Below are 18,733 nucleotides of genomic sequence, written 5' to 3' on the forward strand. Positions count from 1 at the left end.
GTGCATGTTGGATAGGATTGGGCCCTAAGTCCCACTGAGTTCAATAGGGCTTACTCCCTGGGAAGTATGCACAGTATTGCACTGTGTAGGACTAATGCCCTAACAGGCTTGAGTTGAATAGGAATGACAGCCACACAGGCGTGCATAGAATATCTGCTTTAATCTGCAATGTGTGAAGCAGCCCTTGGTGTTTAGGCAGTTGGGGAAAGTGTGGTGGAAAGATGCCTGTTCTGTAGGCAGTGATAAAAGGTGCAGTGATCAAACGCCACGTGACCAGAGATTGAGTTTTAATCGGTTATTAAGAAAAAGAGATAGAAAACCACCAACACTGGATTAGAAAACTAGAAAATTATAACAGCTTATGAATATCATCTCCTATCTTTTGCTCTTTGTTAGAAATGATTCAGAACCCTGGCTTCACAGTATGAATGAGGAAGGATCACAGTACATCACAAACTCTCTCCCTCAAGCTTTATGGCAATGCCATTCAGAAATTTTATGCTCTGGCGGAGCACGGCGGAACCATTCTGACCAGGATCCATCATAGATGGCCACATCTGGTTTGCCACAAAGGTATGCTGCCAGGGCAATGTGGCAGGCCGTGACTCCCTTGCGGCAAGTGGCAATCAGTGGTTTGGAGAGATCCACTTTCTTTTCCTGGAACATGTTTCGGATCTCTTCTGTGCTCTTCTCGAATCCTTCCTCAGTTAAGAAATTGGAAAAGGGCATGTTCAGCGTTCCTGGGATGTGACCTGGTTCAAGTCCTAAAAGTGGGGAAAGGCGAAAGGTGATTTGTGAGAAGTTCCCAAAGAGACTCAATTTGCTGGTAAAACAGTAAAAATAAACCAGTGAGTACTGCTTCAATTTTAAAATGTTAATTATTGACTCTGCTTAAAAAAAATACAAATGTGAAGAGTTTTGAGAAATACCGTAGATAGAGATTATCTAACCCCTGCTAATTGGGTAAGAGGCACTTTTTCAAGTGGGTGCGCCTCTTTTTTTTTTTAGCAGGGGGAGACCCCAGCAGTGTCTGTTCTATTGGCTGTCTGCTGGAGTTCTTTTGCATCTTTTTAGATTGTGAGTCCTTTTGGGACAGGGAGCCATTTAGTTATTTGATTTTTCTCTGTAAACCGCTTTGTGAACTTTTAGTTGAAAAGCGGTATATAAATACTGTTATTAATAATAATAATAATAATAATAATAATAATAATAATAATAATAATAATAATAATAATAATAATAATCTCACAGTGGCCCACCTGATTTCTCAGGGAGCACACAAAACAACAAGAGAACTGCATCCTAGTGCCCTTCCTTGCATCTAGCATTCTGAGGTAGGCTATCCATCAAGGTTTGTAACCTGTAGTGGACTTTTCCTCCATAAATCTGTCCAATCCGAATTTAAAGATATCTAGGCCAGATGCCATCACCACATCCTGTGGCCTATCTAGACCATCATCCTATTTCTTAGAGCAGTTAAGTGAATGTTTTTGGGAAGCCCAGAAGTGGAACATGGAAGCAAATAGCCCCTTCTTGTCATTGGCTCTCAGCCACTGGCATTGAGGCATGCTCTGAAACTTGAAGTAATATACAGCCATCACAACTATGATTTGTCCCCCATGAATTTGTCCGGTCCTGTTTTAAAGTCATCCAAGGGCCAAACTAGACAAGCACGTTAGATGTGTACTGCAGAGGTGTGGTCCCAGTTGGAAGTGGATTCTAAGCAATCTTGCTTAGTACTGAAGCGAGCAGCAATTCTCTCCCCACATGCTTGTTTTTGCTTGAAAATTGCCCTGTTGAAATGGTGGTTTGCCCCCCCCCCCCCCACACACACAGTGATTTCACTATGGGATGGAACAGCAGCTTCAATTTTCAGGGAGAAGAAAAGCAAATGGGAGAAAAAATTAACCGCCCTCCCATGAATAGGACGATTGCCGCCTTGCACAGAGGCTTTAAAGGAAAGAACCCACTGAGTGGTTTTTTCATCACTTCAGTTGTTTATGTGAAAACGTCATTTCAATGTTAGTTCTTGGACATTCCTATGAGGAAAGTTTACAATGTCTGGGGCTTTTTCTCGTTGAGAAAAAAAAATAGCACATTGTCAGGACTCCACATTACAATCTTAGTGATGCTGTTGTTGCTTTACTCAGTGTGTGGTTGGTCTGTGGAACTCCTTGCCACAGGATGTGGTGATGGCATCTAGCCTGGACGCCTTTAAAAGGGGATTGGACAAGTTTCTGGAGGAAAAATCCATTACGGGGTACAAGCCATGATGTGTATGCACAACCTCCTGATTTTAGAAATGGGTTATGTCAGAATGCCAGATGCAAGGGAGGGCACCAGGATGAGGTCTCTTGTTATCTGGTGTGCTCCCTGGGGCATTTGGTGGGCCGCTGGGAGATACAGGAAGCTGGACTAGATGGGCCTATGGCCTGATCCAGTGGGGCTTTTCTTATGTTCTTATGTTCACAGCATTGCAGCACCCTTTTTCACTAAGACAACATAGTAACAGGAACCTGCCCAAACAGTGACATGCTTGGCTCCCCCCCCCCCACTCTTTCAGCAAAGCAGTGCTGACTATGCAGCAATTCCACTGGAATTCTGCCAAAATGATGGAATTAGACACAGTGAGGGCCCCGCCATTCCAGATGGACATTTTTCATCTCATTTGATTCGTGATTTGTCTCCTCTGTGCTCCTCAGGAATTGGCTCGGGTGCTTATCCCTTCTCCTGGGCATTGTTTCAGCATTATCAGGCCAAAAATGTTGGGACTGAGAATCCTATCCGTCACCTCCAGTAGCCTGCCCCGAGATTTAAAAGGAACCAGACAAGTTATGTATATTACAGTGACCAATAGAAGCTCAAAGCTTACTCTCTCCAATAGATCAGACTGACACAATAACAATATTATATGATTAATATGTACAAATTATGAGGCACTGAGAGTCAAATTATGTGCAAATGTTTTATTTTATGAATCAATTGGGGGGCACATGAGAAATCTGCAAATGGATTTCCTATCTCAAAAAAGAGTAAGGGGACAATTTGGACAAGGGTGTCTAAGTCTATGCTCCCAAATCCAAATTCCTCCCCAGCGGCTTTTATCTGTGGAGGGGGGAAATGAGTGAATGCAACTTTTTTGCCTGTAAGCTTTCTCCTTCATGGCTAATACCACCTTTGAGAGGGTGAAATTTAAGTTGGAGAATCAGCACCGGGCAAATGGTTAGGAACACACCCCTGGCTGTGATGAAAAACACAATTGCGTTTTGAGATAAGGGAAAAAGTGGGGTGTTCTAGTCATGGAACTCTACATTTGCCCCTCAGATAAAGCCATTTCTGCCCAACGTTGCATATACACAACAGGGATCAAATATGTACATCTGTGGGCTGGGCAGAAATGGGTTAAGTGCTGTGGGGGGAGATCCTGTCTATTCTGACACAGCAGTTATTTAGTTTTTCTAATGGAGGACTCTAGGAATGGGAAGGAACTGCTGTCGTTTTCTAGAACGTACATAGGCCATGCTAATAGAACGGTTACCTGGGCCCTAATTGGCAGCGTTACATATTTACTTTGTTTATATGTGCATAAGGCTGTAGTGCTATTTTTATATCAAGTGTGACCTCGCAGTCAGGTTATCGGTCATTTGTCTAAACTAAGGGCTGTGGGGGGGGGGGATGCCTGAAAAGAGAGGAGGACTGCGGTTTGCTGGACTCATGGCAGCATTTTGTTTCGCATTGTATATTTTGGCTCAGGGTAGAGGGAACCAGTGAAACAATCCCTGTGTGCATGCCATAGTCCCAACCCAGATCAGGTCCGGTAGAGCTGCTGTTAAATAAACCTGCAACCGTCTTCTCATTCTGGGTATAGCACCGTACACAGTAATGGTGCTGTATTAATGCATGCTTCTGCTGCAATTTTGAATGAGCCGATACAATAATAATACTGAAAAATAATAGATGCATTTAAGGCCATGCCTAGTTTGGCCCTAAGGCAGCTCTTGTGCTTGATTTGAACACTGGGGAAAGCCCAGTTTAGGAAGTCAAGCACAGTCAGCAAAGGCTTGGGAGGAGCTTATGTGTCAAGGGTGCTGATGCCCAAAAGGGAGTAAATAATTCTAATTAAGTCATAATTAATTATAAGGGAGTAAATCATTATAATTTGGGAATCAGCAGCAGGGCTGCCCTAAAACGGGGGAGGTTGGAGTTGCATGTCACAGGCAGGCAGGCAGGGGGCCAGAATGTGTTGTATACTTGAGAGCTAGTCCAAAGTTTCTCGCTTTTGCAACAGGATCTTGGATTACTTCCACAGTATCGGAGTTTGAAGATAATGGGCAGTTAGGACACGCCATCCCTAATCCTGCAAAAAAAGGCTTCAAGGGTGAATTTCTGTGGTGCCAGGACAGCCATATACCTGCTGGCAGAGGGCAATAAACCAACTCTACTGAACAATACACAAATGTAGGTTAGCTGATCTTGGAGCCTGACAAAGTGGCCACACCTTAACCTATCAAGGTTAAGGTGCTTAACTATGGGGAAGTTTTCCTATCCTGCAAGTCAAAGGGTAGCATATCAAACCCGCACAGTGACAGACCTCAGGGAGTCTATGTGGGTCTTTTGGGTAGTGTATACTGCGCTGGTGCAGCTGTGCTCCAGTTAGATCTTCTGAAATGTCTGTACAGGATTTGTAGTGGGGTGGATGTGGAACAGAAGGGATAGGTTTCTTACTAACGAAATCAGAAATGACTACATTTATTCCATTAAAGTTCAGGTTCTATGATAGAAACCAACATGTATGGGGTAATTCCGGACCCCAACGCGACCTGAACAAGCTGGGAGACTGCATGTCCCTACTCTTTCTTCCCCTTTCCTTTTTACTTTATGTGCCCAAGAATCCTAGGGTTGGTCAAACCACAGCTCCACATGTTGCCCAAACCTGGGATTAGATTCCAATTACATCATAACCTGGTTTGTAGCTAAACCACAGTTCTGAACAAGGGGAACCATGGTTAAACAAACAAGGCTTGTTTCATCAGCTTTACAGCAGAGCAGAGGAGGGTATGTTTCCCAGTCCAACAAACTGTGGCTTGCTGGGCGATGTAAAGCTGATCACTGGCTCTCAGAGAGACTATTCCTAGCCAAGAGGTTTGCAATCTCCATTTCAGACCTTTGTTGCTGTGGTTGTTATTTTAAAGAGCAGAGAACAGTAAGCAGAGAACAGTCAAAATAAAATGGGTGGATTGATCCATAACTGGGACCAAGAAACATAACTGACAGTTGCATGAACATAAATGATAAATCATAAAAGAACATAAACATCAAGTGATAATTTCTAAGTGCTGTGCATGCATGGTCTTTTATAGCCAAACACTGTGATGCAGGTGGGTTTGCACAAGACAAGAAGTTGTAGGAATCCCACATGTAGCATCATAGGTGATGAATTCACACATGCATATTTTTGCTTCATACACCTAGAGCTAAATAGCGAAATGTCTGTTCATCTCATGATAAACTGAACATAGGACCCACGTAAGTTACATTAAACCAATAGTATGGCCCTTGTGTGCTTGCATTTTGGTGTAAATATCAGGTGCAGGTGTATAAAAGATCAAAACCACATTAGGAATGGAGGGAAATTTTAACTCTTTCCCTCTGTTGTGGTTCTGTTGTTTTTATGCTGCCAGTGGCCCCAGTTGTGGTGGAGGGGATTCAGATTGGAACGAAAGGGTTAAAGCACCCTCCATGATCCAAGTTATACATTTAGCATGTATGTAGTTTGGCCCTAAATCTCAATAATAATAATAATAATAATAATAATAATAATAATAATAATAATAATAATAATAAGAAGAAGAAGAAGAAGAAGAAGAAGAAGAAGAAGAGGAGGAGGAGGAGGAGGAGGAGGAGTATTTATATACCGCTTTTCAACTAGAAGTTCACAAAGCGGTTTACAGAGAAAAATCAAATAACTAAATGGCTCCCTGTCCCAAAAGGGCTCAATCTAAAAAAATGCAAATGAATACCAGCAGACAGCCACTACAACAGACACTGCTGGGGTGAGGTGTGCCAGTTACTCTCCCCCTGCTAAAAAAAGGAGCACCCACTTGAAAAAGTGCCTCTTACCCAATTAGCAGGGGTAAGAAACTTAATAGCCAAGTGTACCTGTATAGGATTACAGTTTTATTGCTAGATCCTGTGCATGTCTACCTGGAAGTCAATCCTGCTAAGATCAGTGGGCTGACACCTAGGTAATGATACATAGGAGTACTGCCTTAGGCTTCGGTAGTTTGGTAAATCTACGTGTATGCTTTTCTCCCCTTTCTGATGATGGATAGCACTGGCTAAGCTGTAACTTTTTATTGGCTGGGGCAAAGGGCAAGAGCCAAAGTGGGATGGAGGTGGAGGAAAGTTAAGCACATGAAAATGTTTCTGCAGGGAAGCAAAGCTTGACAGTGCGGAATCCTGATAAGCATAAAGTTAACCATTTCCCAGGGTTAGCACATTCACAGCCCAATGCTAACCAACTTTCCAGCGCTGATGTAGCCCCAAGGTGAGGGAGCAAACATCTTGACGAGGCCTCCATGACTGCCCCCCCTCCCCCACAAAATGCAGTGTGTGCTGCATTGGCACTGGGAATGTAGGTTAGGACTGGGCTGTCAGCCAGTTGCACTTTTTGATCAGCACAAAGGGGAGAGCAAGGACTGCTTCAGATGCTATGCTTCTTCCTTTAGAAGGAAGCATTTCCCTATAGGGAAGAGCATGAAAAAATGCTTAGATAAAAAACATCTGTGTCTATTTTGCTGTGTGTAATAGTATCTTCCCAGCATATGCATACACAGAGAGCATATTGACATGAGAAACTCGTATCCACTTTGTACCAGCATAACTCATATGGCTTTTCCCAAATAATTCTGGGAATAGTAGTTCTGAGGTCGCAAGGGTCAGAAACCTGTATGAGAATTCCCAGCCCCCAGAACTACAGTTCCCAGAGTTCCACGAGGGGAGAGAATTGGGATTAAAACAGTTGAAGTATACACAGTGAAATCTACACAGTGGCAATGTGTATTTAGGACCCAATCTATATCAGGATTCTACAGCAGGGCTCTCCAAACCCCAGCCTTCGGGACGGATCTGGGGTTTGAGAAAAGCCCCTCCCCCGTGAGTGGCGCTTACTGATCCCAGATCAGCTTGAAAGACACATAGAGCTGCGGCAGAACGGTAAGCACTGTTTGGGACGGGGAGGGCCTTTTTGGGACACCGTGGTTTCTGGTTTGGAGGCCGCTGTTCTATACAGTCAAGCTGCAATTCCCTTCAGAAATAAACATGTACTCAACTTTTTTCCCAACCCCACTGCTTAGGCTCTTGCACTTTTTTTCAGGCAGCTCAAGAGTGACAGCTCAGCAATCTGATATACATTGCCAGGGAAGGGGTTAGGACAGCATATAAGAATAGGAGATACCACCTTAGAATCCTCATGTAAACTGTTCAGAAGGATTGGTTGTTTTTTTAATTGGCAAGGCCAAAGTCCAGTTAAGCAGTTCAGTAAAGCAGGTTCTTCATCTTGTATAAGTTAGTTGTTCTCTTTGAAAGAGCAGTAGAACGATCAGGTTACTGGAAAACTTATTTCAAGTGCACTTTGAGCTTCTTGGAGAGTGTGGTTGGCAAGCATGAATGCCAGCAACAACTGCATCTCTTAGTAAGAGAGTCTGTTAGCAGCAGATAACTTTGGAGCCCCAAAGCAAAATGCAGGAATTGCTGCTTCTCTAGCAGCATGTGGTATAGACAAGCAGATACTTGTGCTGTATCAGGTGTAAGAAAGGAAAACAGAAGAACCACAAAAATCTCCCTGGTCACCCCACCCTCCTAATTTGCTGAGAAAAAAAATGTATCCTGGGTCTAAACATATTCAGGCTTGGGAGGAAATCAAGATCTGTCTTTTGCACCTCTAAAGTATGCAAGAGACTACTATGGTGACTCTATGTTAGTGGGACAGGAATGTGAAAAGGAAGGTGCAGGGGCAGTGAATACCTATACAGGTACATCTCCTCTGTGGCTAAATGTGCTTCCAGGTGCCGTCCTACCTTCCTTCCCTGGCTCAGGTTCGGTTCCACGGAACCGTCCTTCAGATCGGGAATCCACCACCTGGAACCGCTTGGATTCCATGTTCTCGACCATCTCCTCATAGGTCTTCAGGAGCGACTTGTCCAGGGTGGCTTTAAAGACAGCTGGCTCAGGCCGGTTCAGCTGTGATGTCAACGGGTGGCCTTCCTTCACCCAGTTCTTCATCCCCCCATTCAGAATGGAGACCGTCCGGTGCCCAAAGACCCGGAACATCCACCAGGCCCGCGGCGCGTAGAAGCTGCCCAGCTCGTCCCCGTCATACACCACGACGTGGGTGTGGTTGCTGATGCCCAGTTGCCCCACATAGTCAGCAAAGTGCGTTTCGCTGGGCAGCATGAGTTCGTAAGGCGAGGACTTGTCTTTGCATTCCTCAATATCAAAAAAGGAGGCACCGGGAATGTGCCGCTCTAGGAACTCTTTCTGGGCACTTCTCCGGCCAGGTTCATACCAGGAGGCATCCAGCACCCGCAGTTCAGGCCCAATCTTTTTGGCCTTCACAGATTCTGCCAGCCATTTGGTAGAGACCAGAGCTCGGTATAGCACTTGCTGTACCATGTTAGGCTCTCTTAGTAGGCGAACCTCTGCTAGCAGCAGGGAATGCTGAGAAATGGGATGGTCTCCAAATTCCTAGCTCTGGTGTCTGGCACTGCACCAATCAACAGCAAGGGGGGCAGGGAAAGAGGGAAAGGCCACATTCATTTGCCCTCAGACCTGTACTTCAGACTGCTACAGGTCCTCCTCCAGCCAGCTGCCAATCCCAGAAGAGCTTTTCTACACACACTGGGTAGATTTTGAGAACCTGAATCAAATGAGTCTGCAGAGAACAAAACTCTCCCTCTGTTCCTTCCAGTGCTTTTATCTTTTCTCCCCTCCCCAAAGCAGTCCTGTAGAAGTTGGCAGTTTGGGAACTCGCTGTTAACAAGACGATGCATCGGGCACCACAGTAAGTCAACTAGTTGAACCAGCAGGTGGGCAAAGGGCACTACCCCCCCCCCCCCCAAAAAAAAAGAGTCCTCCGAAGGTCGAGGATGTGGGGGTCACGAAAAAGGACAACACGTTCCCTGCAAAATGCAAGAGGACAAGTTGTAAGAGAGTCCGGTAGATGCTCCTGCAACACTTGCTATTTAAGAATGTATCCAGATCTGTTACAAAGGCAGGCAATGCAAGGGGCCACTGCTGTTGAATACCCTTGATGGACCTGCAGGGCATACACAGCTTTCATTCCCAAAGCATTTGTACCGTATTTTTCGCTCCATAAGACGCACCTGACCATAAGACACACCTAGTTTTTAGAGGAGGAAAACTTACTTTTAAAGTAAGCCTGCCCTCCCCGTGGCACCTGTGCAAATGAGGACCTTGCCCCCTTTCTTCTCCGCCTGCCCTCCCCCTGTGGCGCCTGTGCAAATGAGGACCTTGCCCCCAGTGCGGACCTTGCCCCCAGTATTCACTCCATAAGACGCACACACTTCCCCCCCCCTTTTTTGGGGGGGAAAAGTGCGTCTTATGGAGCAAAAAATACGGTAATTATCAGGGAGATGAGCTCACAGATGTCAGAGCAATGTCAAAGCTAGGGGATGCATGAACTTAGACTGACTTGGTCCATCTAACACCACCACTAGCTATGAGCCCTCCTTGACCATGGGGCACTTCCAAGTCCCAGAACTCTGGCATTCCAGAATATGAATACTAAAGTCACTGGCTTTACGGAGCTGTGAGGCTGAGAAATATAGATTCACTTTCAGCATCTGGCACCTTAATGTAAAGTATTATTAAAGGGCTCACGCAAGGTCACAAAGGAAGCTTGTGGCAGAGCAAAGAACTGAATCCATTCATCTCAGGCTTTTGACTAGTGGACTAGCTGGTCTTCTTAGAGATAGCTTTGTTTCTCAATAAAGGAGGTGCCCCCTTCTCTTAATTCATGAAAGCAGGCAGATGGCTGGTGGTACCCCCCCCCCCCCAGTCTTGGGGACAGCTGAGGATAGGCCCAAGACGTCCTGAGGCAGAATGCCAAATGCTGCCTCCCATACCTGATGGTGTGCCAGCCTCTGCTTCTCCCATCGCCATTGTTCTAGCTCAGCACTCTTACAGTGCAATCCCAAGCATGCCTACAGAGTACATGAGAGGAGGTTAAAGGGGGTGATTGTACCCAGGCCCAGGGTCAAAAAGGAGGCCCAGAAATTTCCTGGCAACTTACATTTTCCAATCTCACCCAGATTCGCTGCCACGTGGCATGCTGGGGGCACAGCTATGGGCTCATGGCTGCTGCAAGCCATATGTGCTACATTGAGGAATGCATACATGACACTCCTTAACACAGTGTCGGATCTGGGAGGAAACTGACTGGCTACAACGGATCTTTGACTTGTGGAACCCTTACCATGAAAGAGTATACTGGAGCTCAGGGACACAGCTGCAGGACTACAGCTCCTGCAGAAGTACATTTTGGTACACAGGGGACACTTTCTATTCTAGTGTGAGCCTAAATAGGATGATGCTAATTTTCTGAAATAATTTTCTATACTTTAAAATTTTTAGAGAGGAGTGTATTTGGTTTTCCGTATTACTGTGTCTTGCTGCCGAAGCCATAAGGGTAGGTAGACCTGGGCTCCGCATTGGGAAGCCCAGTAGACCTGGGCTCCAAAGACTATTCTAACTGTTGCCACTCTCCCCCATCTTGTTTTGCCCCCTCCCCTTTTGGGAAGGGGCCTGAAATAAACATTTTACCCCCTGATAAAATTCCTCTTGGAGACCCTGCATGCCCACTCAGAAGTCCTACTGAACTCAGTGGGATTCACTGCCAGCAAAATGCTATACTATATCCACTGGTGTGTCAAAACCTGATTTTTGGTGGGTTCCATAGCAGCTGAGTAGAGCCTCCAATGAAAACACGGGTGACAGAAGGATCAGATAAGTAATTGCCTCAAGCCCTGAGGCTTTTCAAAAATCAGATAGCTGCTAATGGTCTTACAAGGAAGTGAGATCCTGCAGTTTACAAGCAAGTGTAAATATATCTGAAAGTCCAGATATATAATGTCCACGGGTTCTCCCGCATCCACATGCCTGTTGACCTTTTCAAAGAATTCTATAAGGTTTGTGAGGCAAGACTTACCCTTACAGAAGCCATGCTGACTCTCCCTCAGCAAGGCCTGTTCGTCTATGTGTTTTGAGATTCTATGGGACTTGCTTCTGAGTAGACAGGCCTAGGATTGGGCTCTGAGGCTGCAATCCTATCCACACTTTCCTGGGAGTAAGCCCCGTTGACTATAATGGGGGTGACTTCTGAGTAGGCATGCCTAGGATTGGGCTCTGAAGCTGCAATCCTATCCACACTTTCCTGGGAGTAAGCCCCGTTGACTATAATGGGGGTGACTTCTGAGTAGGCATGCCTAGGAGTGGGCTCTGAGGCTGCAATCCTATCCACACTTTCCTGGGAGTAAGCCCCGTTGACTATAACGGGACTTGCTTCTGAGTAGGCATGCCTAGGTGTGGGCTCTGAGGCTGCAGTCCTATTCACACTTTCCTGGGAGTAAGCCCCATTGACTATGAAAGGAGTTACTTCTGAGTAGACATGCCTAGTACCTGGATGCCTCCTCCGCGCTCTCGCAAGCAAAGGGAACCGAGGCCCGTGCTGGGCTTGCCCGGGCCCCTGCTCTCTTTCCTCCTTAAGGCTGCCGGGTTGGCCTCCTGCCTCCTCCCCCGTCTTCTGCCGGGATTGGCCAGCCCCAGCAACCCTTCGCTGCCACTGGGCGGCCAAGTGGGATGTGGTCCGTGTCTCCTCCCCGCAGTGAACGCAGAGGGAGGAGGAGGAGGAAGAGAAAGGCGCTGCCGTCCTGGGCGTAGGTACGACCCTTTCAAGCGGCGGCGGGGCTGGGTGCTCGCAGGGAGGTGCCGGGTGGAGTGGGCAGAGGAGGATCTCGCAGGGGGAGCGAGTAGGTGAGGGGGCTCAAGGCTTCCGAGGGTCCTTCCTTCTTTCACCCATGTGCGCGGAAGTCACCTGGTCTCCCAAGACTGTTACCTGCGAGGAGGCAGAGGTGGGCAGTGGCTGGCAGGCGCTCCCATCGCACCCCCTGGTTGTGCCAACTAGGAGGGCGAGGGGCACCAGTGAGTGGCTGCTGCCCTAACCTGAGCCCAGAAGCCAAAGGCCGGGAAGCAGGAGTTAATTACTGCCCTCAGTAGCCTACCTCACAGGCTTGTTGTGAAGATTAAACTCACCCACATAACCCCCATATGCGGTCCAGATCTCCATGAGGGGACAGCTCCATAAAAATCTGACACTATAATCCTATATGTGTCTACTCAGAAGTTGATTGCACTATATTAAGTGAGGCTTACTCCCTAGTACAGTGATTTTCAACCTTTGTCTGCTTACTGACAATTCACTAAGGTTGTCAAGGCACACCTTCTGTTTTTTGACAATTGACAAGGCACACCCTGCTGCTGGTGGGGAGCTTGCATCCCCCAATGGCCCTACTAGTAAATGACCCTCCCCAAAGTCCCATGGCACACTTGCAGGCCATTCGAGACACACCAATATGCCGTGGCACAGTGGTTGAAGATGGCTACCCTAGTATGTGTGTCTAGGTTTGCAGTCTAGGTGAAAAATTCTTTTAACCAGTAGCCACTACCACTTGCCCTGCTTTGACTTTTGAATTTACAGCTGCCTGGCATTTTAAGTTGGAGGTGTGACTGCCAAAATTTGCTGTTGTCGTTTTGCACTCAAGAAAATTAGAAGCAGCATGAAAGAATTCTTGGTGTACACGTCCTGTCTCTTCCAGGTTAAGAAGCTCATCTCTCTGGGATGACATGCCCAGGCCCCCTCCAAATCCTCTTGCTAACTGTTGCAATATGTGTGCATCCACTAAATACAATGGGGGGGGGGGGGGATATGTATAGCAGCATATTCCAATCTCTAGTGGTTGATTATAGTCCAGGCTCTTCCATCATCAGGAAAAGGGCAGCTGAAGATGCACCTGAGAGCTACCTGATGCCAACTCATAGAAGTAGCCCCCTGTTGATTTTTCTAAGAACTTAAGAAACGTCCTGTTGGATCAGGCCAAAGGCCCATCCAGCATTCTTTTTCCACGGTGGCCCACTGGCTGCCTCTGGGAAATCCACAAGCAGGAAAGAAAGGCATACTGCTCTCCCACCATTGCTTTGGTATACAGAAGTAGACTGGTTCTGAAACTGGAGGTAGTAAATAGCTTCCATGTCTAGCAGCCATTGATAGACTCCTCCTCCATGAAGTTGTCCAATTCCCTCTTAAGCCATTTCTGCCCAACGTTGCATATAAGCAACAGGGACCAAATGTGTACACTTGTGGGCTAGGCAAAAGTGGGTTAAAGCCATTGAAATTAATGTTAATCATTGCATCTTGTGGTCATGAATTTCACAGACAAAATATGTGCTTTGTGAAGAAGTACCTCCTTTAAATTTAAGACAATTTCTTGCCTGTCAGTTTTATAGGATGATCCCTGGTTCTAGTATTGTAAATGGTTGGCAACCTCAGGTAAGACTATGGTATAAGCCTACAGCACCTGGTATTCCCAGGCGGTCTCCCATCCAAGTACTAACCAGGCCTGACTCTGCTTAGCTTCCAAGATCAGGCATGTGCAGGGTAAGAGAGGCAGAAAAACTTCTCTATGTGCATATCATGTACAGTATAATTTTATATGTTTCAGTCATATCCCCTCCCTTACAGGCTGATAAATATATCCGTCCTCCTGGTTTTAGAAGCAGGCTGTCCCTGAATGCCAGATGCAAGGGAGTGCCAACAAGACACAGGTATCTTGTTGTCTTGAGTGCTCCCTGAAGCATCTGGTGGGCCACTGTGAGATACAGGAGGCTGGACTAGATGAGCCTTTGGCTGGATTCAGCAAGGCACTTATATTCTTATGTACCTGCCTTTTTTCCAAACTAAAGTGCTCCAAACATAGCTTTCCTTTGTAAGTAAGGTGCTCCAGTGTCTGAGCCTTGTTTTCTCTAGTTAAACAGCACACTGCCTTTTCCATTGGTGTGACAACTTGGAAACACAATATCACCATTTGAAAGAATTCTGGTGGCACTTCTAGCTTACTGTCCTAACTATGGTTAGTGCAGTTAAAGTACAATCCCTGCTCAGAAGTAAGCCCCACTGAGTTCAGTGGGAGTTACTCCCAGGTCAGCATGTATAGCAAAAACTGGGTTGGGTCTGTGGACACATGATTGCAAAGCTATCAAAGCTAGTTAAATATGAGTGATGAAATAGACTGAATTTGCCTGGCTGTGGATATTGGGCTGTCTTCCCACTATGGTCCCTGCTTGGAGAGCACTTTCCCCATTTCTGGAGAGCTGTGGAGGTCATGTGGTTTGTGTTGTCTTTTCATCACAGCACAGAGAATCCAACAAAGCCATTGGTCGCATCTGAATCTGTACAGGCCTCCGGCGCAATGTCTCAACAACTTCTCTACAGGGCTCTGGTGTCGGCTAAGTGGGTGTCTGAAGCTATCAAGTCAACTCAACCTGGGTTGGCTATACGGCTCTTGGATGCTTCCTGGTACCTTCCCAAAATGAAGCGCAACCCCCGGACTGAGTTTGAGGAGCGCCACATCCCTGGAGCAGCTTTCTTTGACATTGATCAGTGCAGTGATCGCACTTCACCTTATGATCACATGCTCCCCAGTGCAGGAGAATTTGCAGAGTATGTGGGCAAGCTGGGGGTGAGCAGTGACTCCCATGTTGTGGTGTACGATGCAAGCGACCAGGGCCTGTTCTCGGCCCCCCGAGTTTGGTGGATGTTCAGGGTCTTTGGGCATGAAGCTGTTTCCCTCCTAGATGGTGGGCTGAAGAACTGGTTGTGGGAGGGGCACCCGGTCAGCTCTGAAAAGAACCGACCTGCTCCTGCAGAATTCCATGCCTCTCTGGATAAATCAATGGTGAAGACCCATGAGGACATCAAGGAGAACATTGAGTCACGCCAGTTCCAGGTTGTGGATGCACGGTCTGCAGGGCGCTTCTTGGGGAAGGAGCCAGAACCCCGGGAAGGTAACAATCCATTTAGGTCTTGAGGATGAAAGAGTCAGGTTTGCTTAGCTCAGATGCTGATTTGCAGTGACTCACAGTTCAGAGATAAGATTTGGTCCTGCTTATAAGGGGCAAGTTCCAAAGATAACAGCCTTTTCAAGTGACCCAGTGCATACCACCTCTCCCCAGGTGGACCCATTTCAGTCGCCAACCAACTCAATTTAAATCAGGTTTCCCATTTTGAAATTAACATATCACCTGAGCAAGCATGTGCACTAACCGATTGTACACACCAATTAAAGCATATTGTGTTTGCAACGAAATATAAGCTATGCACACTTTCCTGGGAGGAAGCCCCATTGAGCATAAGGGGGTGGAGGACATGCGGGAATCAAACGTGTGAATTCTCCATGCAAAATAGCTTCCAATTCACACAAAGCAAGCACCACTTTCTCACTAAGATGCTAGCCCTGAATGCGTAGAGAGAGTTTTTCTGTGAGGGAAGCAGTCAGATGCTCTGTTTCCGAATTGCTGTCTGCAATGGTAGAACCCAATGACAGAGACTTTTGTGGCACTTCTGCTCTTGTGCAGCTCTTAGAAAGGAGGGGAAAAGAACGTTTTAATGCACAATATGTGTAGCCTACCTAAATGGGATCCCTGGTTCACAGAAGAGTACCAGTGCTTTGTCACCATGGGTAAAACTGACTGACTCGTGGTGGCTTATATGCTCCTCCGAGGAAGTTGGCTCTTGGCTAAGCAGATGCATGTGCCACAGTAAGGCACTCCTTTATCTCTGGTCCCACTGCACTTTTTGTTCTTTGCGGTGCAAAATAACCTGCCCATTTCTCCTGGAACTACTCGGCACTCCAGTGGCTGCCGCCCGCAGATAAGACTTGCATTTCACTGTCTGATGCTCCTTTGGGATCACTGAACCAATTCATGTGGCTAATTCTTATTTTATTTTTAGAGTTTCAGCACTTCATAATATACCGTACGTGACTAAAGTTTAATAAATCCCCCTGCTATTCTTGAAGATATTTTTAGGAGAGTTAGGTCCAATGCATACAACCATCAGAGGAGGTGTGTGAAGTGGGGGAAGCATAATGAAATATTCCTTCATATGAACCTTTTCTTTAGGAATTTGGATGTCAGGAGAAGTGTTCTAGCCTGGCCTACTCTCCAGTTTGCTAGGTTTATATGTAAAGATAGTTTATTTTCATGAGGAATCATTCAGTCAAGGTACAATCCAGGAGCAAGTATAACACCTCACCTGTTTGTGTGAAGTACGCATTCAACTGTAGCTTTACAGGAAGCCTTATTAAAATGAGTGCTGGCTGAAGGTTGTGTTTCTTGGGGGGGGGGGGGGGAAATGGCAGCCTACCTGGTAGCCACCATTTCTCTCCCCCCCAAAAAAATCCCCTTAAAAATGATACTACATCATGACATAGTGTGATGCCTGCACTTGTGGCAGGTATAGATGCTACGAGAGGGCCAGGCTGTCTGTCCAGTGCTGGTTCCTTCTCTTTGCTGGTTCCTTCTCTGAGCCCCTTAGTTTGGCCTCAGAATTTCCACCCTTTTAGGGATGGAGGAGTTCAGCTGTCACCCATTTTTTTCCTCCCCTCCTGGCAGGCAGCTTCCCTGGTCCTCTTCAATAATGGATCTGGCCCTCATGATGCCCTGGTGTGCAGGTCCGCGACATGCCACTCCCTGCCTCATGCTGCCTTCCCAAGGGGTTACTCACCCAGGTGTAATGGTGCCTTGCGTGATGCTCTGCAGCGCACGAAAAGCCTTCTGAGGCTTATGGCACCACCTTAAAGAGTTCTTCTGGTTTCCCGATGAAACCGGAAGTACTCTTTAAGATAGTACTAGAAGCCTCAAAAGGCTTTTCGTGCACTGCAGAACGCCACGCGGGGCTTTTCCTGCCCATGGAATGGCTCTGATGGGCAGTCGGGGCAGGCGGAAAGGGGGGGTGCAGCACATATGGTGCCTGAGGCTTTTGCCCCCCTGCCCCTGCCTTAGGTCCTCCACTGGGCCTCTACTTTGGTGGTGGGGTATGTGTGACTTCTGGAGCCCTCAACCCTCTGCCTACTTTCTGGTCTCATCACAGGTCCCTAAACTGAACTCTTAAACCCTTTCAGACGGTCACTGCAAGTTCTGACTCTTCTCCCTTCCTGAGCCACACCCTGGCCCAGACTTCCCCATTGCTAACATGACAGAGGAAGTCCTGCTACAGCTTGCAGGCAGGGTCTGGGTCGTACTGGGTTGTACCGTACTATGACTTTCAGCAGCCCTTGTTCTGGAAACAGCCACTCCTGCCTCAGGGGGTCCTGTTCAGGGCACTCTGAACTAGGTTCCCCTATTGCCAAACCTGGACCCCTAGAATCATCTGGAGAAGATATCATGAGGGGAAAATGGCAGCTCCCCCCTTCTGGGAGCTGGCAGCACATTGTGCTGTGGGAGTGCAATGAATTTTGTGCTTCCCTTCAATTTCACATCACCCCCCAAAACTGCTGAAATGCCTCCCCCATTTTTGCCTCCTGTGAATGAGGTATGTAAGGGACATTTTGGGCCAACCTTAGTTGAAAGGGAACCTGGCAGTGACACAAAGGGAGGGGTGTCCTTGTTGTCACTGGTCTTAACTCATACTCATGTTATTTTGTTTATCGATTTCCTTCAGGAATTGAACCTGGTCACATCCCCGGCTCAGTGAACATCCCTTTCACCGACTTCCTCACAGAGTCTGGCTTAGAGAAGAGTCCAGAAAAGATCAGCAGCTTGTTCCAGGAGAAGCAGGTGGATCTCTCCAAGCCCCTAGTAGCTACTTGTGGTTCAGGGGTCACTGCTTGCCACGTGGCACTGGGAGCTTATCTTTGTGGCAAGCCTGATGTGGCCATCTACGATGGAGCATGGGTGGAGTGGTTTATGAGAGCACGGCCTGAACACATCATCTCGGAGAGTAGGGGGAAGAAGACCCTGTGAGGTGCAACCTCCTGCCTCAAAGGGGGGGGGGTTAGAAATCATACCTTGTCGGAGGGGAAGGTGATGGGCTTCCCAAATTCTGTCTTGTTATGGCTGTTGAGTGAAGCATCTTCAGTAATGAATCTAGTGGCACTGGTGTCTTGCTGTCCCTTCGCTTGCCAGTTTTGCTTAGCAGAAATGGTGTGCTTTCACAGCAGATGGTCAAGCTGGAAAAAAAACACTGGGTTGTGTAAAATAAGTGTTTCAAGTTGAACATAAGAGGACCAGTCACACTGGGCACACCACAGGAAGTGAGCAGGTGGCATATCGGATTAACTTGCACTTTGACTGTGGCGAACAGTGTCATTTTTCTGCTACTAAGTACCAATAATCTTCCCCCCCATGAACTGGAATCCAGTTTCTATTCATTTTGGTGTTCTGTTTTTTTAAAATGAATGTCGGAATATGATGATTTAAAAGAAAAAAATTAAAAGCATCAAGGTATTTAAATATTCTTGTTTGTCATTTTGTCTTGAAGTGGATAAAGCGTTTTGTCCGGAGCTCTTCCATGTTTTAGATCACAGCTTGGATTCACCCAGTGCTGTGCTTTTCCACAGGGGCATAAGTAACAGCAAGGCATCTTACTGGGGAAAGTATG

At 46.8% G+C, this 18,733-nt stretch overlaps 2 protein-coding genes across 4 annotated transcripts; one reads left to right on the plus strand and one right to left on the minus strand.

Moving 5' to 3' along the window:
• Positions 1–270: 270 nt before the first annotated feature.
• TST (thiosulfate sulfurtransferase) lies at positions 271–11,784 on the minus strand. Its single transcript, XM_066633321.1, has 3 exons — positions 11,698–11,784; positions 8,079–9,179; positions 271–764 (listed from the first exon to the last, which is right to left on the minus strand). The coding sequence occupies exons 2-3, from the start codon at positions 8,671–8,673 to the stop codon at positions 466–468; spliced, it is 894 nt and encodes a 297-aa protein (XP_066489418.1). The 5' UTR covers positions 8,674–9,179; positions 11,698–11,784; the 3' UTR covers positions 271–465.
• On the plus strand, positions 7,076–18,585 carry MPST (mercaptopyruvate sulfurtransferase). Of its 3 annotated transcripts, none has more exons than XM_066633320.1 (3): positions 7,076–7,215; positions 14,486–15,138; positions 17,795–18,585. In XM_066633320.1, the coding sequence occupies exons 2-3, from the start codon at positions 14,544–14,546 to the stop codon at positions 18,094–18,096; spliced, it is 897 nt and encodes a 298-aa protein (XP_066489417.1). In that variant the 5' UTR covers positions 7,076–7,215; positions 14,486–14,543; the 3' UTR covers positions 18,097–18,585. The 3 variants fall into 3 exon arrangements, with proteins under 3 accessions (XP_066489417.1, XP_066489415.1, XP_066489416.1); XM_066633318.1 differs by lacking the exon at positions 7,076–7,215 and adding an exon at positions 8,908–9,061; XM_066633319.1 differs by lacking the exon at positions 7,076–7,215 and adding an exon at positions 11,896–11,958.
• The last annotated feature ends 148 nt before the right edge of the window (positions 18,586–18,733 follow it).

The sequence above is a fragment of the Tiliqua scincoides genome, chromosome 7 (genome assembly GCF_035046505.1).
Source record: "Tiliqua scincoides isolate rTilSci1 chromosome 7, rTilSci1.hap2, whole genome shotgun sequence".
NCBI classification, from domain to species: domain Eukaryota; kingdom Metazoa; phylum Chordata; class Lepidosauria; order Squamata; family Scincidae; genus Tiliqua; species Tiliqua scincoides.